This window comes from Coenobita brevimanus, chromosome 86, assembly GCF_032717465.1.
Source record: "Coenobita brevimanus isolate Jiangsu-jjx chromosome 86, ASM3271746v2, whole genome shotgun sequence".
Classification (NCBI taxonomy): Eukaryota; Metazoa; Arthropoda; class Malacostraca; order Decapoda; family Coenobitidae; genus Coenobita; species Coenobita brevimanus.
Window position 1 is genome coordinate 29,963,057 of NC_137039.1, and position 25,385 is coordinate 29,988,441.

At 41.4% G+C, this 25,385-nt stretch overlaps 1 protein-coding gene across 1 annotated transcript; it reads left to right on the plus strand.

Moving 5' to 3' along the window:
• The first annotated feature begins 4,096 nt into the window (after positions 1-4,096).
• LOC145410642 (uncharacterized) lies at positions 4,097-24,425 on the plus strand. The gene is made up of 11 exons (XM_080280756.1): positions 4,097-5,812; positions 6,259-6,478; positions 7,197-7,302; positions 8,586-8,707; positions 9,062-9,193; positions 14,280-14,415; positions 16,902-17,107; positions 17,667-17,770; positions 20,888-21,005; positions 23,785-23,954; positions 24,198-24,425. Exons 1-11 carry the CDS (start codon positions 4,097-4,099, stop codon positions 24,423-24,425), a joined length of 3,258 nt encoding a protein of 1,085 aa, XP_080136882.1.
• Positions 24,426-25,385: the final 960 nt, after the last annotated feature.

Sequence of the window (25,385 nt, forward strand, 5' to 3'; positions counted from 1 at the left end):
TCATTATTTTTTCTTACCTGCCTTTCAGTCTACACAGTGACCAATTTCTCCACCGTGGAAGGTTCAAGCATACCTTGCCACATTAGATAATGTGGCACAACAGTTTAGACTGACTCATTTCACCAAAGACTAGGCCTACTGTCTCACTGGTATGTGTGCCAGTGTTAAAACTTGACAGCAACATGTATGGTTTCAGTGTCGTTGGTTTGTCCATTGCACCTTCATTGCTGTACTTGTGACTTGCATATACTGAATGCACAAATGGCAGAGGTGGGATGAAACCCATGTATAGTAACCTGCTGGATTTTAATGCCAGAACACACACACCTCATACACAAGGTATGTCTGCTGGATAAGCAAATTTACATCATTCCTTTCCCAGTCTAGCACCATTGAGACAAGTGATGGATATGTAAGAGAGGTCAAACTCAGTTTGATGAGGATACAGCCAACCAGGATTTCCTGTCTCCATTTTATGTGTGTATGTTAAACAAGTGATAGGAAATTTTTTTGAACTGCATAGTGTGAACCTTAAACCTAATAGCATTAATATGCTGAGTTTTATTGCCAACACACCCTCACACTATGCAATAATGCATAATTACTGGGCAGGTGAGCTAGTTGTTGCTTTATACATTCCAGGTCCATTTGGCACTAGTGTTGCAACTAAAAAGGATCAAAAACTACTTTGGGGGTAAAAGGGATTTAATACCCGAGCTACGCAACTATGGCCATATAGCCCTGCTAGGTTACAGGAGCACACTACCACTCCCAGGATAGCATTCCCAGGCAAGGGTTGAACTTGCAATCCCCCACTTACGAGCTTGATGCTCTACCACTGAGCCACTGTGCCCCCTTTGGGGGTAAAAGCTTCAAGGGTAATCCGTGCCACAGCAACAGTCACATAAAACATTTAGTCAAAGAGCATGTTTATACCCTATAAGCTTTATAACCCTTTGATACATTGCAAGGGAAATCTTTGAGGTGGGGACATATATACAGGTGTACACATTTGCCTGCAGCTTCAAAATGAAATATGGACATACATGGCTCTGTCCATGTATCATTGCCAATTTAGTATATCATTATGCTCTGCTTCCTAGTTACACCATGTGGCTGTTACAATAAACTGAGCATCATGTGACAGAGGAAACCTGAACTTTGGCAATCAAGTCAGCTATAGCTTCTGGCAGATGCCATTTTGTGCATAATTTTATACTTATGTTTTCTTTAGCCATGAAAACTGAGGTGAATTACTCGCCAGACATTCCATGTACATGGTACAAGGCTTGATATTAAATGCTTGGAGTGGGGAGTTGGTAATCCCTAGCCCTTGGCAATGGGTTGTGACAACCCCACTGCCAAGCATCTGTGTTGCATGCAGCCATATGGTATTTGTAACACAAGAGACCATACCTAGGGCTTCCTATTTTCCTTTAATGTTCTGAGACAAGTTAGACAACCCACCCAATAGTTAACATTACTGAATACAAAAGTTTCAAATCCAGCTACTGTCAGACAACTTTCTTTAGTTCATATGTAGTTTCTTGTCTTCTAAAGGATCAAAGTACATATTTGTGATGCCATAAAAACTGCTGTGTATCCTGCAACGTTACATCTACAGTATTTCGATAACTGATATTCTGTAAATTCTGCATATGTAGACGGGGAAATGATTCACTGGGGAAATGGTTGTATTTTGATAAGCTGATAAAATGTATAAGGAAGAAGAAGAAGAGTCAGGATCCGCAGTGGGGATAAGAAAGTAAAAATTAAGCCTATTTATCATTTAGGAAAGAAAATTTTTGTCACTTAGGCAGTTAGGAGTGCCACTTGTATATGAGTGTGTGACATCAGCCTCAATCAAGTAAGGAAGTAAGGTGGCCGGTTGTATGGGTGATCTTAGCCCCATGGATCACTGCTATCCACTTTTGTTTTTATAAACACTTTTCTTTTTGGGGGGGGGGAGAGGTTATTGCTGGTTAAGATATTGTAGTCATGTCCCACAGTTAGGTTACGAGATTGGGTTAGATTAGGCAGGTTAGCTAGGTATTGTGGTTTGATGATTAATTAGAAAATAAAATAACTGATTCGAGAACTTCAATTTTTTTTTTTTTTTTTAATTTCTGGATGTTGCAGAGGCCAAACTTCTAACCTGTGCATCAGTCCTAACTGTGGCATTCATTGGCCCTAACCTTGGTGGATTAGATCCTCTGGTTTCACTAGTGTTCTGTCAATAAATAAAGTAGCACAACTAAACCTAGTACTTTACCAATGAGTAGTCGAGGATGTAACAACAAAATCAATGGTCTCTTCCAGAATATCAGCAATGGCTTGAATATCTGTAAGTGACAAGATAGGCTAGCCTCATTCAGCTATTTTTATTTTTATGGAGCGGAAAGGTATGAGAGTGGGGGGGTGTGAGCTGGGGGAATGGCAGCAAAATGGCATGAGACAGGGTAACATGGAGGCGATTTGTTTGTGGCCACCCCTTAGGGATTTAAGGTGTCAGGCTATAGATAGATAGATAGATAGAACTTTTTGTTTCTCAATTCTGGATTTACTTTTCCTAAATTCTTTTTGGATTTTTTCTAATTCCTTTTTTTTTTTTTCCTTTGTTGTTTTTGGTATATGATGGTTTCCCACTTTCACTGTTCCACATGTAGGCTATTTCTCTGTTTTTTTTTTAATCATTCCTTAATTACTATTTTATCTCACGAATATGGTCCTGAATGCTATTACAGTAATTACCAGTGTCATATGAACCATGCAGGAAGTTACCATTCCCTTCTGTATTTAGCCTAAATTAATCTAACCTAACCAAACCTAAAATAACCTAACCTTATCCCAGATTAACTTAACCTAAATAAACCTAAATTAAGCTAATCCTAATTCACGAAATGACTGGTTTCACAATCTGCCTGTAACAAACATATATATATATTTATTTATATTAAATTATTATCTATATATTGACCTATAGTTACCTATAGGTTGATAAGACATCCAACTAACTCCCTGACACGTGTTTCATAATATGTTGTTGATAAATGGCGCAATGCATGAGATAACATGCTGATACTTTCAGCACAGCAGATAAAAGGGCACTCGGTGCATATGCACTGAGGAAAACAGTAACTTCCAGCATGTCATTTCATGCATTCGACACCGGTAACTCTTTCAGCACATCATCCAGACCTCTTTTCCAACTCCAAGGTGGGATGAGATAGGGTCCAGAGAGCCAGAAAAAAATGTATATATATATATATATATATATATATATATATATATGTATATATATATATATATATATATATATATATATATATATATATATATATATATAGGATGAGATACTAATAAAAGTTTGCTCAGTTGCATGAGCCACACTCCCATTCATTCATTATTGAAGTCCCCAGAATTCTAGCTCCATAAATAAAATAATTAGATTATGTCTGGCAATAAATAACAGTAGAACAAATGTCATGGTACTGAAAGATTTGGTTAACTTCTTATCAGATTGACATACTTTTCATTTTATTTTGGCATAGCAGAGATGATGATGATGATGATGAAAGTTGAGTGTGTCAGCATCCAAGTAGGGAGGTCAGAGACTGTATATATATATATGTATACATTATTTATATATACTGTATATGTATATATATATATATATATATATATATATATATATATATATATATAAACCATCGTAAGATTAAGTTGTGAAAAAATTTGCTAGTTATACTGTACTGTACATAATTTTGCCTTCATTTATTCATTCATTGCCAGACGCCATGTATCCCAGACAGGGTGGCCAAGGGCTTAGAGTTAATTGTTTTACAGGGAGGGGCACTAATCCTCCACCAACCCCACTTGACATGTAGGGATGCCAACAGCATCTGGTGTTCCCAGGCAGTCACCCATCCAAGTACTGTACTAACCAGACCCCACAGAATGCAGTTAGAATGGTTATTATATAGGATGACCAGAAAGTCTGTGATAGTTGCTAACTTTTATGGAAATTTATTTTTTCTCTAACTTGGTTAAGATCATTTGTAAATTCTCTTCCAGGTAGCATATCAAGGGGATCAGTATGGAGAGCAGTAGCTTAGGTCAATCCAGGTACGCGTGGCTTCTTGGCATCTTGAAGAAACATGGAAGTGATGCTAGGAAGGAGTGTACCAGTAATGACTCCATTAGTAGTTCAGTTGAAGACAGAGACCAACCTGAGAGCCAGTGCATGATTGTACATAGACAGAATAACATAGGCGATGGCAGGAAGGATAATGTACTTGGAACACAGACAGACTCACCCAGTAGCTCTGTTGAAGACAAAGAAAAACCTGAGAGCTGCAAATGTGTTGTACAAAGAAAAGATAACATACTGAATGTGGAAATGAAGCTGCAGCAAATCAAAGTGCCATCTAGTTCCAAAAACTTGAGTAATTCAGATATCATTACATCATTCATAGATAATGGAAATACTGAGGGAGGTGAAGCAGGTAACTGCCATGTCCCTTCAACTTGTAATACAAGAAAAGATATAACTCAAGATACAGTGTCCAGGTGTGATGAATTACCCATACATCAGGTAACAAATGAAAAAGCAGTTGATATAATTTTCCAGGATGAAGTAAATTGCTCACCAGAACATTTATATCAGAATGTACAGTGTGCTGTCTCAGGGAATGGGCGTGGCACTACAGTTATAAATGATAACCAAGTGAGCTGCCCTGATTCCAGAAGCATTGATGAGCTTCAGAATGTGTCAGCTAAGAGCAATTTATCCTTTTTGAAAGCCAAGAAGCAGCTGAAGACATTCTGCCAGAGAATCAAAGCATGCCAGCACACTCAGTCACTTTTACCTTACCAGACCAAAGAATTAAGTTTACTTTCAGAACTAGAGGTACATGCCAACCAGCTTAGATTGGCAACCTCACCATCTGACTTGACTGATATGGTGTCATCCTTCTCTCGAACTCTACAGGATAATAAAGATCTGTCATCTCTATTTTTAACAAACTTCCTTGGTTATATACAGTCTGTGTTGGACCTTGAGGGAGATCTGACTAGTTTGAGTGAAATCTTGAAGTCTCTTGTTCCATGTGTTAATTCTGTGCTCAGAGGAGGCATTCACGATGGAGTGGTAAACATTATAAAAAATGATAACCTTTTACCAAGCATTTACAATTCAATTGTGGCCACATTCAGTCATGAAGCAAAATACTCAGAGACATCCATCCGAGATTTACTGACTTACCAGCATGGAGCCAACAAGAGTACAACCATCAAAGCCCACGTTGTTCGCATGTCACCCCAGGACTCACTGACGGCATTTCAGAATACATTTGAAGACAAGGGGAGCCACTCTGACATGTACCTGATCTATGTATGGCAGGTATTCAGAATATATGAGGTGACAGAGAAGGAAGGATTGGGACAGCCACTGGTTCACTCCATAACAGAATTAATTGAAGAAACTGGAAAATATGTAAACATCATGAGGGCCAAAGAGATCCAAGTAAGGGAGAAATCCAACCCATTCTCCTATCAATCCAGAGACAAGACTGAGGCCCTTAAACTAAGAGACAGTGCAACAGAGTCACCACATCCTGTTCCAGAGGCAAATTTTGAATGGGCAGACTTTCGCTTGGGCCAAGTTTATGCAAATGGAGTGGTATTTATGGTCAACTCAGCAGCATGGGTGGATCATTTGAGGGAAATGTCCACTGATATTGAGAAACTGCAGGTGAAGAAAACACTGAAGAGTGTCCCATCCCTTGGTTCAACACTTGGACTTAGGCTGCAGGTAGAGAAGGCATTTGTATTGGAGTGCAAAAATACTGGAGAGGTTATGAAAATAATGTTTTGACTGTATTTTTAGTAACTTCAAGAAAACTTGTATCTTTACCATGTGTGTTAATCTGATCTTGCTAGCTCTTCAACCCATCCTAGGATGTGATGAGAGGTGGTGATGATGATGATGATGATATCCAGATCAGTTTACCAACATAGGAGAGAATTTTTGACCTGAGTGATCTAGATACTGTCTACGTTAACCCCTTCACTGATTAAGTTGTCTTGTAATGATGAAGGGAGCTGTAAAATAAGTATACAGTATGTCATATTAGTGAAGGGCATCATTAAATGAAGATAGTAATTTTCCAAACACTTTAAGCATTAATTGTTTAATTGATATTATGAACAAGTTCTCTGTGGATTTTGAGCTCTAACAATACTTTGACCTCACCACAGAACAGCATCAGTATCCTTGATCCACAAGGCAGCAAGATGCACACACCCTCAGACTTGGTGTACATACGTGTGCGTGTAGTGCGGACTGCTGGACCCATTGTGCGTGTTTATGGGATAGACACGGGAACGGTACACATGTGTCCAGCCCCCCACCACCTGATCCTCCTCCCACATAGCCTCATTCAGCTGCCCCCGCATGGTCGACTGGCCAGGCTCCCTGGTGGGTGTGGGGAAGATGTGGAGGAACAGATGGGTATCACCTTGACCTGGCCCAGATTTTAATCCATTATTGTAGCATATTTCATCTAGCTAGCTGGTAGAGTAAGACAGTATTGCAGCTTTGCATCCTTTTCCATAGCATTTCTTCATGACTAGCATAATATTCAATTGTTAATCTATTTTTACAACTTACTATTTAAGATGGCAAGATGGCAATCTTAGTCCAATTTTAAATTAAAAGGACTATATAGTAATAACATGGTGACAAAATAAGGAAGTCTGAAAAGGAATGCAGTAAGTGTCTTTGTGTCACAGTGCCATGAATTATTCAAGTAGAGGAACTGTACCCACATATGACAGTGTTGTATATTGAGAAGGTACATGTTAGGACAAATTGCAACGTACTGTCATCAACTAAAATTGTATCATCTCTCCTGCTGCTCTGTCTAAGGTCTTTGAAAATTGGCCTCTTGAATCTGAAGCTAACGACACTGATGATGCTGATCTGTAGTCGAACAAAGTACTCATTGTCAGTTGCTGTAGAATCATGAGACTGATTTTCAAAACCCATGAAGAGAGAAGTAGTGAGAGGTGACATTATTTTTGTTGCTGATGATTTTCAAAACCCATGGAGAGAGAGAAGTAGTGAGAGGTGACATTATTTTTGTTGCTGACTGTATTATACCTAAACTAAATGATCTGTCATCCCCCTTACCCAGTGGTGCCATGTCCACCCTCCTGGTTAGTGGCTCCCCCACTGGCCCTGCTAGTGTCATTGTGCCACCGCCCTGACCTGGCCCAAGACCTGTGTTCCATCGATGTCAGGCAAGTACAGTTCCCAGGAGGTGCTGAATATGATGTCTGCTTTGTTGTAGTTGTTGGTTTTCCCTTCTTGTGTTCCCAGGATGTACTGTGTCTGGTTTGTTTGAGAAGCTTATTGCCTTTGCTTTGCTTTGCTCTCTTTTGTCTCTTTTTATTTATTTATTTTTTGCATGGTGTCTGTTTTTACTTTGTTTAACCAGTTTCTTCTTTTTCTTTGTTGTCAATACACCATCAACATATATACAGTAGTATAGCAGCCTCTCTTCATCAGGTGTATGAAGCCAGCTGCTACAGTGCTATGCATAAATTCATTCATTCATTCATCTTCTAATCCTGTGTTGCCCCATGAGGAGTGTGGGAGCCTGGGGCTAGGCAAGTTGATCCTGACCTTTAAGATGAGAGTGACCAGCCTCATTCATCCCTGAGTGGCATTACTTGAACAGTAAACCCCAACCACCCCTAGAGTAGAAACCTGCACTGGCACAGTCTGATTGGAGCCCCTTGAGTACCCGCTAAGTCACCAGGCACCATAATTTGGTTATATGGTTACCACCCAGCATTGTTAATGGTTTCCTGGTGTACAGGAAACCATTTGGCTTGTTATTCAATGTAGAGTCACCAGCAGATAGAAGGAAGAGGAAAGAATGAAGGAAAGAAAGGCAGAAGAGGAAGGAGGGAAAGAAGGAAGGAAGAGAGGAAAGGGCTGAGAGCAGCACTACATTGACTGAGTGGATGGTGAGTGCCCCCACCTACCCCAGGCTATGCATAAATACAGTAGTAATTATAAATATACAGTATACATTTTTTTTTTTTCATTGCCTGCCATCCCTTCAGGATTGTTAGAACCACTGTAATGGTTTCAGGATCCCATTGTCAGTAGAGTATTGCTTTACACCATTAGCTAAATATATATATATACAGTATATAGATAGATATATATATACACACAGTAACAGTGAAATGTTCCTCAAAGCTAAGCCTGTGATGCATATTGTTATTAATTTTTCACTTACCACTGTTAAGTAATATTACATGATGCACCAAGAAATTAAGTCATGCATGGCATTTACAGTATTTAGATTATGCTAGTGAATGCTGGTTATGCATTTCTTGGAATAGCTATTTTTAATCCCTTCAGTATGATGCTGTTATTGTTATTTTTTGTTGTTATTGCATGATCACCAGAACAAAAATGAGATTTTATCATGTTGGATGTGTTATAGGAGCTTATGTTGGAATAATGTGTATGTATTGGTGCATGACTAGCATTGCTTGGCATGTTACAGACCACTGGCCAGCTGGTTACAGGTACGGGAACTGGCTCAGCTGACTCTGCACCTGCTGGAAACTCTTGTTGATGCTCTACCCACCTCACACATCCTCTCTCAGGTTTCACTTATCATAACAGGTAGTTGGCATGTATTGATTAATTGGTTAATTAATTGGTTAATTAGTTTCTTATGTACTTGACTGGGTATGGACTAGTTAGTGATCATTTTATGTTTTGTTTCCCTTTATCATGATAAATTATTTGCCTTTTGCATCACCATAATAAATTATTACCTATTTCACAGTACATTACCAGTACTGTACCATATACCCTGTAATTGTGGAAAAGTGAGTTATGGTGATGATAATATATTTGTATCCTACCTCACCCCATCTTTTAGTTTACTCAGATGGTTGAGATGATGATTATGATATTGAAAAATAGGTACAAGTTTTGTATTGTTAAAACTTAAGGTGTGTGTACTTTAACCAGATTACCTGTTGCGAGGAACAAATAACGTTACATCCACTGCATGCATCAACCACGCGGCAGCCATCCTGACCACTACCATGGCTTCCTCCCCTAAGATACGTTTATTGCTGGCCAGAGAGGGGATCTTCGCTAGTAAGTCATTCCCTGTTTATGTAAATGTTTCCGTCTGAGGGGTGGTTGGGGTTTATTGCGTACATAATGCCACTCAGGGGCAAGTGAGGCTGACCACCATTGCCGTGCATGTTGGGACTAAGTAGCCTAGCCCCAAGCCTCTATGTTCCTGTTTATATTGGTCAGAGTGTCTAAACTGTCAAAAACATTAACAGCTAATAATAAATTACTGTACTTTCTTTCAGCTGTATGGGGGTGAGACATGCGTACAACACTTAAGTAATTATAGTTGTAACCCCAGGCCCTTCTGAACTTGAACTCAGTAGACTGCAGGCTGAAGTTACCCTTCTTCAGTGCACCATCTTCTTTTGAGGGTGGGGGGGATAGTGAGGGAACTGAGAGACATTTGTATAACTAAGTGTTGGCCCACATGTATATCACTGCCACTATATGAGGCTTTATAATCCTGTGTACATATAAGGACATGATGGGTTGTAACGAAGTGCCAGGAGAAAATGATAATGAGATGCGACTGAAGGATATGTGTCAAGAAAGGAGGTTGTGAATTTGTAACTCGCATTTCAAACACAAAGATGCGCATAAATATACATTGTATAGAGGGAACGGGGATCATGTTGAAAGGAGCCTGATTGATTATGTGCTCGTACAGTAGAGAGGTCGATACTGGGAATGGTTGCTGATACGATGGCTGTGAGAGGATGGTGTGAATGTCTGTCTGATCATATGATTCTAGTATGCAAGATCAGTCTGAGAGGAGTGAGGTGGACTAGGAGAGAGATTAGCAGTCAGGGAGAATGACTGAAAGTTGAGAAGCTGAGGATCAACGAAATGGCAGATGGATACAGGTCCAAAGTAGGGGAGGAGTTAGAATCAGTGAATTGGAGTGAAATGGATCTGGACAGCCTGTGGAATGCATATAGGGATTGCTTAGTTAGGAATGCTAAAGCAGTGTGTGGTATGGCAAGAGTAACAGCGAAGGAGAAAGGTGCGGCATGGTAGGATGAAGAGGTTAAGAGAACAGTGGAGGAAAAGAGGAAGAAGTGGCTAGAGCGGTTACAGGACAGGGGTTCAATTGAAATAAGAACTGAATATATTGAGAACAAGAAGCATGTAAAGAGACTAGGGAAGAGGAAAAAGAAGGAGGTAAATGATGATCTAGGAAGAAAAATGAATGCAAATTACTCTGCAAATAGGAAGTACCGTAATTCTGGAAGGAGGTGCAGAAATGCAGAAATGACTGGAAAAAAATGTGAAAGTGTGAAGGATGTAATTGGTAGATTATTAACCCATGGGGATGAAGTAAGGACCAGATGGAAAGAATATTTTGAAAGCCTGATGAATGGGAATAGAGAGAGCATAGCCGCTCTAAACTTGATTGGTTTTGGGGGTGTGCAGAGAAAGAACGCAGTGATAGGAAACGTGACACTCGCACGGGTGAAGAACGCTGTGAAATAGCTGCAAACTGGGAAAGCAGCTGGGGCTGATGAGGTGTATGCAGAGATCATTATGCGTAGTGGAGAGAATGGAATGAAGTGCTTGTTGGAGATATGTAAGAAGGCATGGATGAGTGAAACTGTGCCAGCAGAATGGAAAAAGGTTGTGATTGTACCCGTGTACAAAAATAAAGGTGAGCAAAGTGAGGGCAAGAATTATTGTGGCATAAGTTTATTGAGTGTGGTAGGGAAGGTATATGGAAGGATTATTACAGAGAAAGTAAGAGAGATATCAGAAGTTCTGGTGAGTGATGAACAGGGTGGCTTTAAGAGTGGCAGGGAATGTGTGGATCAAATATTTGCAGAGACAGATATCAGAGAAGGCTCGTGAGAAGGACTGTAAGGTGTTTATGGCATTCGTGGATTATTGTACAGAGTCCGTAACTTCTTTGCTGATGAGCAGTTGGCTATAATTTATAAGAGTCATGTGCGCTCTCAGCTTGAATATTGCTCACCCTTGTGGAATGGATGTGGAGTGGTTGCATTAAAACAACTAGATAAAATTCAGAACAAAGCTGTTAGAATTATTAACAACCCTGCCAGCCATTACAAACAAACTACCTCCCCTGCAAGTAAGAAGGAATGTTGCCTCCCTTGCATTATTTTACAGATATTTCTTTGCCAAATGCTCAGACAAAGTTGCATCCATGGTGCCACCTCTCCATGCCTTCCCTCGTGCTACACGGGCATCTGGTAGCGCTCATGAGTGGAATGTCACTCAGCCATATTGCAGAACTTCTGCCTATCAGAATTCTTTCATCCCCCGAACTGCATCTTTCTGGAACTCGCTTCCCCAGAGTTGTTTCCCTCCAAATTTCAACCCACAGCTGTTCAAGTCTAACTGTTACAGATATTTTATGAACAGAGGACACCAGTAATCTGGTGTATGGATTATTTTTTTTTATTCATTTGTTTTTCCTTCCTCCATTCTGTTATTAAAAATATATATATATATATATATATATATATATATATATATATATATATATATATATATATGACAAAGTAAACAGAGAAGGACTGTGGAAGATTTTGCACACGTACGGGGTAGCTGGTGGGCTGCTAGGTGTCGTGAAGAGTTTTTATGATAGTAGTAAAGCATGTGTAAGGGTAAATGAGCTTGTAAGTGAATGGTTCATGATCATTGTGGGCGTGTGACAAGGTTGTGTGATGTCCCCATGGTTGTTCAATATATATATGGATGGGGTGATGAGAGAAGTAAAAAACATGAATAATGGAGAGGGGGATGGTGTTGGTAATGAATGGTGATGGATGGAATGTCTAAAATTTGTTGTATGCTGATGATGCAGTACTGTGGTACTTGCAAATACCAGACAAGAACTTGGTAGACTAGTGCAGTGTTTTGCAGATGTCTGAGAGAGTCGTGCCATGAGAGTAAATGTAGAAAAGAGTTAAGTGATGGGAAGTCGGTGAAGCTAGGGGACTGACACGAGATCGAGCTGGCTGGATGATTATTATGAGGAGAAGCGCATGATCAGAGATTCGGCACCCTTTTTTAACGTGACGGTGTCTGGATTGACTCTATCGGATACGTCTGTGTTAAGCTACAGAACATGGTGAATGTTTCTGGCGTATCAGATAGAGCCAGGATTCCGTGGGCTTGCATGGTGAGTGAATGGAAGCATGGCCCATTGGATTAGGCAGATTTAGGCTGTCTGGACGTTGCTACTCCTCACTTGCTCCTAGGATGGAAAAGGAGGTCTGGATGATGATGAATGATATATATATATATATATACAGTACATCCCCCTAGTACGCACCTATATGGGCAGCAGAGGACATCGCATATTAGGAATTCGCGTAGTGTGAATACATAAACTTATGAGCGGCATCCCCCTTCATGGGCAACCCTTGAGATGCCTTTCAGATCTAAGTACAGTATTGTACTATACAGGGAAACTATCTAAGACATATTACCTAAGATAAAGTAAACCCACAAGATTATGGCTTTACTAGGTGGCTGAATCGGTAGGGAGGCGGCCTGCAGTCCTAATGGACCCAGGATCGAATCCCGGCTGGGACAGGGAACAGTTTAACGATATGAATTTCCTACAAGCAGACTTTCCTTATCTACCAGTTGACCTGCCGACATGTAAAAATACCCCCACTAATACCAATACACAAGTCCTATGTGAGACAATGAGACAGCCCTAGCATGTATTCAATATGGATGGTGGGTGTTAGCACCGAAGTGGTGACAAGTGGAGGTGTAGGAGGACTACTGGACCTTGGGATAGGTCACTGCCCCCCCAAGAAACAGGCCCTGAAGCCTTTGCCCAGAGTCGGACACATAAAAAAAAAATCAACAACGATGTGGCTTAACAAAACCAACAAGAATATGGCTCCTTACCTTTACCCGTTATCGCTTCTTGGGGGGACAATGTCGCATACTCGGGGTAACCCTGGATTTGGGCCACTCTTCACTGACCGTCTCACTTACAAGGAGTTCAATTCGTGTACTAATAAAAATTACACTAAAAAAAAAAAATAGGTCCTCACATACAAGGGGGATCGCATGCTCGGAACTTGCATACTGTGGGGATGTATTGTATGTACTGTGTGTATATATATATATATATATATGTACAGTATATATATATATATACTGTATATATATATGTGGACAGATGACCAAATAATTATTGTTGGTAGCATGATTGGGATTTGAATTTATCACTTATGATAACAAAAGAAGACATACTTAAGGTTTCAGAGGTTTAATGCTTCTGTATCACTTCATTTTGTTTTGTTTTTGAAGGCTCCAACACGCTTGCATGCATCAGCCTTGGTTACCTAATGGCGGCATTCCATGCTGCTCGATCTCTGGCAGCTTCCCTATTCATTCCCTTATCCCTGAGGTCACACTGAGTGACCTCGTCCCAGGTTTTTTTTCGGTGTATCTCTCACAGTCCTACCTCAAACATTAACGCTTCTTGCTTTCTGCACCCATTTATTATCCCCATCCTCTCCACGGGCCCAAACCATCTCAGTTTACCTCTCCTCATCACAACACCAATACACTCCAGGCCCATCCTACCCCTCAACTCTTCCATCATAAACCTAGACCCTCCAGGCCTCACACTCAGGGATGCACTGCACATCCACCTAATCATTGTCCATTCTGTACCTTTGAGCCTGCAAATATCCTCTTCCTGTACTGGCCAGGTCTCACTACCATACAGCATTACACTTCTGTATGACAACTGTAAATGTGAACCAGACTGATTTGTTTTAGTAATTTGTGTACACCTATACTCTTTTCACCTTCCTTATCCATGATTTTTGTGTTTGCTGCTTATTTCCTGTTGATCAGTGCCAGAAAAAGATAGTACTATGGCACTGTAACTTTTCCAGTGCACTGCATCATAACTAGCACTGTATTCTAGTGTTGACCTAGGCTATTGCCACAACTTAGCACTGATGATGGAGAGATGGCAGTTTTTATCCCATGTTAATGTAAGAAGAATATAGGCATCCCTTAACTGATTTTTGGTTAATGGTGAAATGGAGTGACAGCATTTTTCAAGATGAGGCATTGTAATCCCCATCATTGTTTTCATTTGCATTTGCAGCATTATGTGAGATGGCACTTAGCTCTGATGATTGCCGACAAGTATGGGAGAGCATATTGGTGTTACTGGGAGGCCGGGAACAGGCGGAGAAGTGGGCAGCCGTCACACATAGAGCACAGGATGTTAGGATAAAGAGGTATGTGGCATACGTGTGGAGGAAACCTCTGTTCATGTGTATGTACAAGGTCTATCCAAAAAGAAACCAAACTCTTTAAATAGCGCACCATTTTGCCAGTGTAGCGTGATAACAATGGGAGCGCTGTGTTGTGGTGACTTTGAGCTTCAGAGTAGAACTAGCCATATCACACATCACTTAAGTCGGGGCTGTTCGGCCAGACTGCGTATGGAACAACTACTACTACTACATCATTTAAGTCATCAAGGTACGTGCATTTGAGCGAATGTGTGTTTAGTGCATGGTTTATTTGTTGCAAGTTGAACAATGAAGGAAATTGAGGAGGAATGTGTTTGCATGAAATTCTGTTTCAGTTTAGGACAAACTTTTATGGAGATTTTTCAGATGTTGCAGTTGGTTTCTGTGGAGGATTGTTTGAACTGTATGCAATGTCACAAATGGTTGTAGTGGTTCCAATTGGGTAGAACATCCACCAAAGATAATCCCAACTCTGGACGGCCTTCCACATCAAGAGACGATGATCATGTTGAGAAAGTGCATGCTGTGATTCATGAAAATTGTTGCCTGGCTGTCTGTGAAGTTTGTGAAGAAGAAAGCATCTGTAAAAGTTTATACCACATGATTTTAACCAAAAACCTGAAGATGCATTGTGTTGCCAAAAAATTTGTGCTGTGTCTGCTGACAGATGAGCATAAAGAGAACTGTATCACAGTCAATCAATAGCTGTTTGTTTGAATGCTGATGAAAACTCTCTGGGAAATGTTATAACAGGTGAAGAAATGAGGATGTACTGCTATGATGTCGAAACAAGAAAGCAGTCATTGCAGTAGGTTGGAACATTGTCTCTACAACCAAAAAAAGCACACCAGAGTCACTCAAATGTGAAGGTAATGTTGATTTTTTTTTTTTTTTTCTTATAACCCCTAAGCGCTGGGGGACAGTTATATCCGACGCGAAATTGGTGGGCTGGGGATGCTGAGGGATGGCTATGACTCCAAGTGTTTTAGTGCCACAGTTCAGTGGCTGCCTCTTGATCTCGTCACCATAGGTTGGGGATAGCCACCCAGCACCTGAGGCAAGCATACCTCAGTCTTCTCTGACTTTGCCAGGTGTAGGATGATGTTTCTTAAGCCTCTTTTTCAATTCCATTCCCACCTCATGTGGACCTCTTGCCTTATCCATCCCTGCCAAGCCTCTTTCCAAAGATACTAGGAAAGGGCTAAGTGGTAGCGCCATAGGGCACTTGCATGCAATTGTGTCTAGTTTATCTAGTAATGGAGAACTTATCATGTTGAGAGCAAAGCCAGAGTTGGGGCCATAAGCACATGCACGAATACAGCCTGCCTGGCGGCCAAAAATGACGTATATTCTTCACACCCTTACTCGTCAACACAACCATGTACAGAACTGAGAATGCTTTTGTTTGCAAGAAGAGTTGGTGAGTAATATGGTTTTTAATTTGTTTCCGTAACCGCTATACTTTCTGAAATATTAAGGTTTGAAAACAAGCATCTTTGGAAAAATTGCCCGTACTGAAAGGAAGACAGTGGTACAGTATAAACAGCCTGGCATGGAGGGGTTAAGGGTGTCAATCTTCATGAATTTGTTCCACATGGTCAGACAGTCAATAAAGAGTTTTACTTGGATGCCCTGAAGTGTTTGAGGGAGGCAGTGCAAAGGAAGAGACCTGAAATGTGGACATACAAAAGCTGGATGTGACATCATGACAATGTAACTGCTAATGTGTCACTTCCTATCTGTGACTTTTTGGCAAAGCATGAGACACTGTCATCTCCCAGCAACCCTACTCTCTGGATTTGTTCCCTGTGGACTTTTTTTGTTCCTGAAGTTGAAATCCACTCTGAAAGGTTGCTGATTTCAGACAGCAGAAGAGATAGAAGAAATTTCTTCAAGTGCGCTAAACACATGTTCGTTCAAGGGTGTGTACCTCTTTGACTAAGGGACTTAGGTGCAGTATGGCTAGTGGTAGACTAAAGCTCAAAGCTGCCACTCCACAGTGTTCCAGTTGTGATCACACAACACCAGATAGTTGGTGTGCTTTTTAAAAAGTTTAATTTCTTTTGGACAGACCTCATATGACCTTGTGTGAGACAGAGAGAGAGAGAGAAAGAGAGAGAGCAAATAATCTTTAGATACCAGGTGTCAACCATGGCTGGCACTGTTTTCCTTGGACAGAATGCCAGTTGTCAGTTGTAGCTGATTTTAAATTTTTAAAAATTGTGCAGCAGTGACCAAAAGTTAGCGTCATCAGATGTTGTCCTTAATGAGTAGAGATAGGAAATATATGAGCAGCATCCATATAGAGCCCCAAGATATTCACATAGAGGCACCAGTAACAGGGTGTTCCTGTGGGCAGTTTCATTGTAATGAAGTGTAATGTAATCAACAGTGTACAGGTACTGTAGCAGCAGTGTTGAAACCAGAAAAGCCCTTGAGGTAGTGACTGGGTTAATATCATCCCACAGAAATCACAGAGTGCCTAAGACTATATCACATCAAGCCAGACCACACGATTCATCCCTGCCTGTGGTACGCATGGCCAGCATGATGGCTCCTGACCGCAACTGGGACTTGGAGGTTCGCCGTATGCTCACCACTCGTCAATTGATGCCATATCAGAGCAGGACTGGGTGGCAGTGGCAGAAGGGGGAGGTGGTGGTTAGTAACATGGGTATGTGGTCAAGTGGTCATCATCATTATCATTGTTGTCTGGCTAACACCCATCAGTTTTTTCAGCTTAGGGAATGGTATCCCTAGGCTGTGTGGTTTAAAGTACCGTAGTTTTTAGCATGTTCCATGTTACACTGCCTGTGGTGTGGAGGCCTGATGATAGGCTACCATGTTCCAGAACATTTAAAGGAACTATTTCCCATGACAGGCAGTAACATAACTGCCAACAAATAGATGCTTGGTAATCCAGTGGGTTACGTCACTCCAGCTGGATGTGATTCAGAAAAGTTTGCATCTGATGGGCGTGTTTTTTTTTCTCACATAATGCCACTGAGGGGAAGTGACTGGTTACTGTTGCCCTGGATGTCTGGACTGAACAGCCTAGCCCTAGGCCCCTGTTAGCTGGGTGGGGTTATAGAAATTGAATGATAAATAGAGACCATAAAGATTTTATTTTTAGAACAGTTATACATATAAATATCTCATTTTACCTACTGATGGCTTTAAGATAATCAAGGATATTCTGTGTATCACTTATATTTTTTTGTCTTCAACTTCAGGGTGGGTACACTATGGACACTTGCTAAATGTCCGCACTGACCAAACTCACCATATTATCCTGGACAAGAGTGTACCCAATATTCGAATGAACACACTGCTGCAGGTAAGTTGTCTTTTCAACCTTTAAACTTTGGATGCTTCTGGAAGGGAATGTTTTCCTGTTGTGACACTGCCATAAGCAGGTGGTAGAGCTGGCCAGTTATATAATCAGAGCAGCAAACACTGAATTAGAATAATTATCTCCAAACACTTGATCACAAAACAAACACCAGCAAACTCTTCAAAACACTAAACAGCATTGCACTCACCAGCAGCAACACTACACAATCACGCGATGCCATCACAACAACAGACATTATACCCTCCAACAAACTACAGTACAAGCAAACACTATCATCAATCACTTTTCACATGTCAGTCATCTAAACCCCCATCGCGATGACCAACGTGTCATCCGATGCAAGAGACAGTTCCCCACAGACCCAGACTTCGCACCCTTCACTTACAGCCAGACGAAGCACATCATTAGCAACATTAAGCACTCATCTGCCTGTGGCCCAGATAATAAAGGCAACATAGCAACACCTTAAACATCGTGGACCACAAGACATACAAGCACTCACCAATGTAACAAATTAAAGCCACTCACACAAGCTATTACCCAACATCTGGAAGCATGGTACTATCATCACTATCCCCAAACCCAACAAAGACCCCACGTTACCTTCGTCACACTGCCTCATCACACTCCTCTGCACCCTTTCCAAAGTCACTGAATGACTGGTATTACAATTAACAACACCTCACATCCCCTTAGCCCCATCACAACATGGTTTTAGGTCACTACACTCCACAAACACACTTCTTACAGACCTTACACAAAGAGTTTTTGAGGGCATCAATTCAGCTAGGCCACCACACAGAACACTCCTAGTCACATTAGACATTAGCAAAGCTTTTGATGGCATCCCCTGCCACAACCTCCCAAACAAAATACATAAAAAGATGGCTGGCAAACTATTTAGCAGGCAGATGTGCACATGTAACATTTTGCTGGTCAGTCATCGAACGTCAGAAACTTCACAAACAGCATCCCTCAAGGATCTGTTTTGTTCCCTACACCCTTTAACCTATACATGCATGACATACCCACACCCCACAAATACACATAGCTGTCTATGCAGACAGCATAACACTTACTTGTTACCAAAATGCAAACACAACCCCACACATCCTCCAGCCTTATCTACACACACTACAAGAATGGTTCACCACAAACGGACTCACAATAGCCCCAGCCAAATCTAGAGTGACCCTTCTCACAAACTGGACAGCAGAACATAGTCACATTCCACACCTCACCATAAACAACACTCCCCCCCACACACACACACACACAAACACAGAATCCTTGGTGTAACATACATCAGTGTCATTCAAACAACACATCACAAACATTAAAAATAAATTAACACTAGGACTCAACGCCCTAAGGTCACATGCCCATATTACATTCGGACACAACAGAGAAACCACCACCACAATATACAAACCACAACAATGAACTATGCAAGCCCTGATTGGGCTTCTAGCCTCAGTGAAACACACTGCAACAACCTACAGACCATACAGAACAGGATCCTAAGATTAATCACAGGCTGCACAGCTACTGCATCTGTAGACCACCTACTCCAAGAAACCAAAGTCCTCAAAGTCAAGGATCATCTAGACATGAGAGGCACACAAATTCTTGCTGCAGCCTCCACATATCCACACCATCCACTACACTACATGGCAGTGTATTCACACACACCATGGAACATCAAAACAACACCCAGCACACGATATCATACACAAATACAGTACAGTATATACTGTACTGTCATCTCTACCCCCATGCCCACCTGAAACCAGCATCCAGAAGCATATCCATGCTCAGATTACTTGCCACTCCATTCAGTCACTCAAAGACAAGACACAGTTGCATGCATGGCATCCTGATATCCACCCTTCTGGATCCTACCTTCCTTGTGAGGACAGGGTCCACCTGACCAGGCTCAGATGTGGGCATCATCCAGCCCTCTCGAATTATCAGAAGAGGCTGGATAACTCTGTCATTGCTCGTCCGGGATGCAACACAGCATCCCATACTTATTAAGCACTTTATGGAAGATTGCATTGCACACAATTGCCTGTGCCAACAACACAACATACACTCCTTGAGAGCTTTGTGGGAAAGCCCAGTCTCAGCCGTGGCCTTCCTCAGGGACTCAGGGCTGTTCAGCCAGATTGCCTAGGGTACAACTACTAATACTACTATGAATGTCCCATAACTCCCTCCCTGTATTTCAGGTTGCACCATACCTCATTGGCCTGGGGACATCTCTGTTTCCACCTGTCCATCTATAACCAGTTGTCTTAATCCCATTGGGGGTGCCCACAAACAAATTGTCGCCATGTCGCCCTGTCCCCTGCCATTACACTGCGTTACCTCTAGCTCACAGCCCCCTCTCTCATATACCTCTCCACTCCATCCTTCTACTGTACTGTATTTCATCTGGGCTAGTGATATACAGTATATATATTTTTTAATTCAGTCTGTAGAGATTAAAGCACAAAAAGGGGGAAGACTGTGCTTTAGCTTACTTCCTCCTTAAATTATATAATGGCTGAGATAAAGGACCTGTACTCTGAATCACACCCCATGTATAATTATCATAATCATCATCACTATGACCTCTTTTTCTTACTTAAGGATGGAGTAACATCCCAAAAGCAAGGAGAGAGAAAAATACACAACATAGGGAGAACTAATCAACAGCATACACAGTAAAATGGACCATTCGCTCATCATTCAAATCCCGAGAATCCTGAGTCTACCATACATGTTACAGGATTATGATAATCATGAACTATTAAATATGCCTCCTTCTTTACAGTCAGTAGTATTACAAGCGTAATGAGTTTGGTAGTGCCTGACAGAGATGTGCATCCCCTTTTAGCCAGTTACAGATTACAGTACAGTACTTAATGGCAGAGTAAGATAATACTGCATCAGTACATCATTCCCATAACCAGTCTTAATTGCCTACAACATATTTAACTACCTGTCTCTTATAGTAGCTCAGCATTTGCCATTGAAAGGTAGTAATTTTCTGTCCAGTAAGAGCACATTATCCATAGCTATGCATCCACCTAAGACTGTGCACATCCCATGCAGATTATCTTGGGTATGCTGAATTCTGGCGTGGGTGGCAAGGTGTACATAGGGCTGAGTGAGGCGGGGATTGTGCAGGGGGTGAAGATGACAAGAGACCAGAGGGACTGCTTCAGACTGGGTGAGTTGATGTCATGTACAGTATTTTGTGTTGATTTCAGTGACTATACCCAGACACATTACTCCCAGAAGAGGTGGCCTTGAACAAATCACTTCCATGCCACCTTATCCCCTGCTGTTTGGTTGGTATTCACCTCACACTTCCTTCTTTCATATATGAGGTCCATCCATCCATCCATCATCCACTCCTACGTTGTCCCAAGAGGAACGTAGGAGCCTGAGACTAGGCAAGTTGGCCCTGGCACTTAAGATGAGAGTGACCAGCCACACTCATCCCTGAGTGGCATTATGTGAGCAATAAACCCCAACCATCCCTTTGATGCAAACCTTCTCCAGCTCAGTCCAATTGGAGTGTCATAATTACCCACTAAACCAGCAGGCGCGAAAATTTGGTTATAAGGTTACCACCCAGCGTAGTAATGGTTTCCTGGTGTACATGAAACCATTTGGCTTGTCACTCAGTGTAGAGTCACCCACAGGCATAAGGAAGAGGAATGACTGAAGGAAAGAAAGACAGAAGAAGGAGTGTAAAGTCACCCGTAGGCAAACGGATGAGGAAGGAATGAAGGAATGGAAGACAGAAGAGAATGGAAGGAAAGAAGGATGGAGGAGAGGAAAAGGCAGACACCAGAGAGCAGCGCTACATCGAGTGAGTGGATGGTGAGTGCCCCCACCTACCACTAAAGTCACACTTCCTTTTTTCATATATGAGGTCTGTTCAGAAAATATCTGACCTTAGGCTCTAAAAAAATAAATAGCTAATCTGTTGAGCTAGGACACTAATCCCTCTCAAAGTAGACCACTTCTGACTTGACACACATAGTCCAGCAATCTTTCCTCTGCCTGAAACATTTTTCAGAGTTGTTTTTCGGTACCTCCTGCAAGTGCTTCATTGCATTCATCATGATCTCTCCTCTCGTCTCAATTGAGAACCCATCAGTGGAGTTTTGAGCTTAAAGAATAACCAAAATGTCGCACAGACCCATGTCTAGTAAGTAGGGAACCTGCAGGACTTGCAGGATGTTGTGCTTGGCCAAAAACTCCTGAATCAGTTGAGAAGAATGGGCAGGGGGATTGTTATGGTGCAGCTTCCAACTTTCCGCTTTCCAAAGATCAGATCTCTTATGCTGAACTGCGTCACAAAGACAACAGATAACGTTGGTAGTAATGTTTGTTGGCTGTCTGACCTGGTGAGCATTCATGATGCACAACACCATGGTAGTAAAAAAAAACTGTCAACATGCAAGTGCATTTCACCTTGCTGCAGACCTGTCATGCTTTTTTTGGCTGAGGTGACCCTACATGCTTCCACTGGGACAACTGTGGTTTGATTTCTGGGCTGTGCCTGTGCATTAAAGTCTCATCTCCAGTGATAACAGTCATCAGAAAGTCTGGATAGTGATTTGCATACTCCAACATGTCTTGAGTGACTTTCATCCAAGAGAAGAGATCGTGATGAATGCGACGAAGCTCCTGCTGGAGACACTGAAAACCGACTTTCAGTAATGTTTCAGGCAATGGAAAGAATGCTGGGCTATGTGTTTCAAGTCAGAAGGGGCCTACATTGAGGGGGGATTAGTGTCATAGCCCAACAGGTTAGCTATTTATTTTTTTAGAGCCTAAGGTCAGATACTTTCTTAACAGACCTTGTACCGTACGTTAGGTTAGGGCATTGTCCTGGAGCAACAGCATGCTCGCTCACAGCTTTCCTCTTAGTTTCTCTTTGATGACTTCTTTCAGCTGTTGCAGTTCTGATGCATAATAGGCTCTATTAATGGTTTGATCCCTTTGCAAGTAATAAACCATGAGAACTCCCTTAGTGTTCCAGAACACTGAGGCCATCACCTTGCCAACAGATGCCACTTGCTTGAATTTCATGGGAGGTGGAGAACTGCAGTGTCTCCATTGCTTGCTTTGATTCTTTGATTTAGGTTCAACATGGTGAACCCATGTCTCATCTTATCTCCAGCAGAAATTGGCTGGATCAGCCTGGAAATGAGCCAAAAGTGTCCGTGAAGTTTTCAGTCTGGTCAACTTCTGGTCTGGTGTCAACATTTTGGGCATCCATCCGCAGACAGCTTGCTCATACTCAAGATGTCAGTCAAAACAGCATGCACTGAGCCATCACTGATGCCCATAGTGTCAGCTATCTGTTGCACAGATAGATGTCAGTCATTCAAGACTATCCAGTGAATGGTCTCCACTTGATTGTCCTTGGTTGATGATTTTTGGCTTCCCAACCATGGGTCATCTTCTGTGCTCTCCTGCCCTACTTGAAGTCAGCAGCCTACTTCTTTATGGTGTAATAGCAAGGAGAGTCCTCACCAAGTGTGTTGACCGTGACTTCATGGATTACTCTGGGGGTCATATCCTTTTTTTTTAGGTACTTTATCCATGTTTGGGTTTAGCTCTAACCTTCCGAATTTCAAGGAGCTTCACCTGCAAGCAAAGACAAACACACGAATTCTTGTGTATAAACATATGAGACTTTATTGTATAGTTATACCCAAGTGTTGTGGTTACTCCCCTTGTTTCTGGGCGATGCCGAGAACTTGTTGAAGGACTTGCATATCTCGCCACTCCATCAGGTTGAAAACGGGTAGTTTTCAGTGACTTCTAATGAGGACATATATCTTATCACAAGTAGATCCTACTAATTTTTATATATATATATATATATATATATATAATCAGTATTACATTATCTGTTGCGATGGTAATGATGATGATGATTGTTGATGATGATAATAATGATGACCACCCACTTTCTTATTGGACAGGATTTTCCAAGCTGGTGACTTCCGAGATAACTCCAAGCCTATTGCCATGTGACTCCTTGATACAGATAGTACCAGTCCTTCGTCCCCACACATCCTCACCCCTCACTCAGGCATCCTTTATCCCCGCATCTCACTCTTCCAACTCAGAATCCTTCATTATTGTCCTTACTGTGAGTATGTAGTTTTGTATCCAGCTTTGGTTCTGCTCATATATTTGCACAAAAAGATTACTGCAATTCTACCTCTGCATTTCTCATACATTAATGCTTTCTTTTTCCAATTTCTGCATCCTTCACACACCATTTTCTTAGTGGGAAATAGGACGATGATGATGATGATGACTACGACTTTTACATTTCATCCAAGCATTACTTGTAATACCTCCCTCTCATTTTTCCTTTTCTATACAACAGGTGCATCCCCAGCCTGGTCTTGTTTACCATTGCCGTGATGACCCTGCTCCAGTGGTGTCTCGAGGGGAGGTAGGGACCACTGTGACCCTACGTGGTGCACCTCTTGCACGCACTTTGGCTCAGGCACAAGAATATACACAGCTGAGGCAAAGAACAGTGGCAGGAGAAAAGGAGAGTTTGTTGCAGGCTACAATGCAGATGAAATCTAATAATGTGGTCTGCAGATGAGACTTGAAGATGATGCAAGTGTGTGTGTGTGTGTGTGTGTGTGTGTGTGTGTGTGTGTGTGTGTGTGTGTGTGTGTGTGTGTGTTTTGTGATTATTTCAGATACCATTTACAGTATTACATTTGCCAGTTAATAGGTAAAAAAATAAATAAAAATAAAATAAAATAAATCCAATCCCATATTACCTCCTTTGAGGTGTAGGGGTCTGAGACTAGACCAATGTTGTCCACCACATTTAAGGGTATTTGACCAATCTACCCTTCTCAATGGCTTATTTGATCAGTAACCCCCAGCAGCCTTCTGGGGACTAAACCCATGCAAGGCTATCTATCCACTGGGAATACTGAAAAAATATAATTCTTTCACAGTTTGATACAGTACAGTACATACACGTTTCTTTTAACTGTTTTGATAACTGATGCACACTGTAAAACATATACAGTACAGTAGTCATCATTATTACTTCATCCATCCATCATCCAATCCTATGCTGCCCCATGAGGAGTGTAGGAGCCCAGGACTAGGCAAGTTAGTTCTGACATTTAAGATGAGATTCAGTACATAATACGATGACCATTTGTTGAAGATCCAGAGGTAGATGATAAAGTAAGGCATTATCAATGTTATCATCATTTGTCCAGCTCATTGTGTGCAAATATTAAGCCACTGAGCCTGGAGCTTTTAAGTTTTATTCTTGTTATTTCCTGATTATTTTATTCAACCTAGGTGAGACTCTTTGATCTGGAGGGGTTAGATATAACCAAAACCTCTTCAGCATGAGAGGTCATTCCAAGCTGAATAAATTTATTTGGTGGCACCAAGACAAACTAAACCACACAGATTCAAGGAGTTGTAAGTGACCCACCCAGATTCAAGGAGTTATAAATGACTAAGATTTTCCATTTTCAGTACTGTAAGTTTACTGAGTCACTTATTTACATAGCTGTGGTGCTAATTGTGC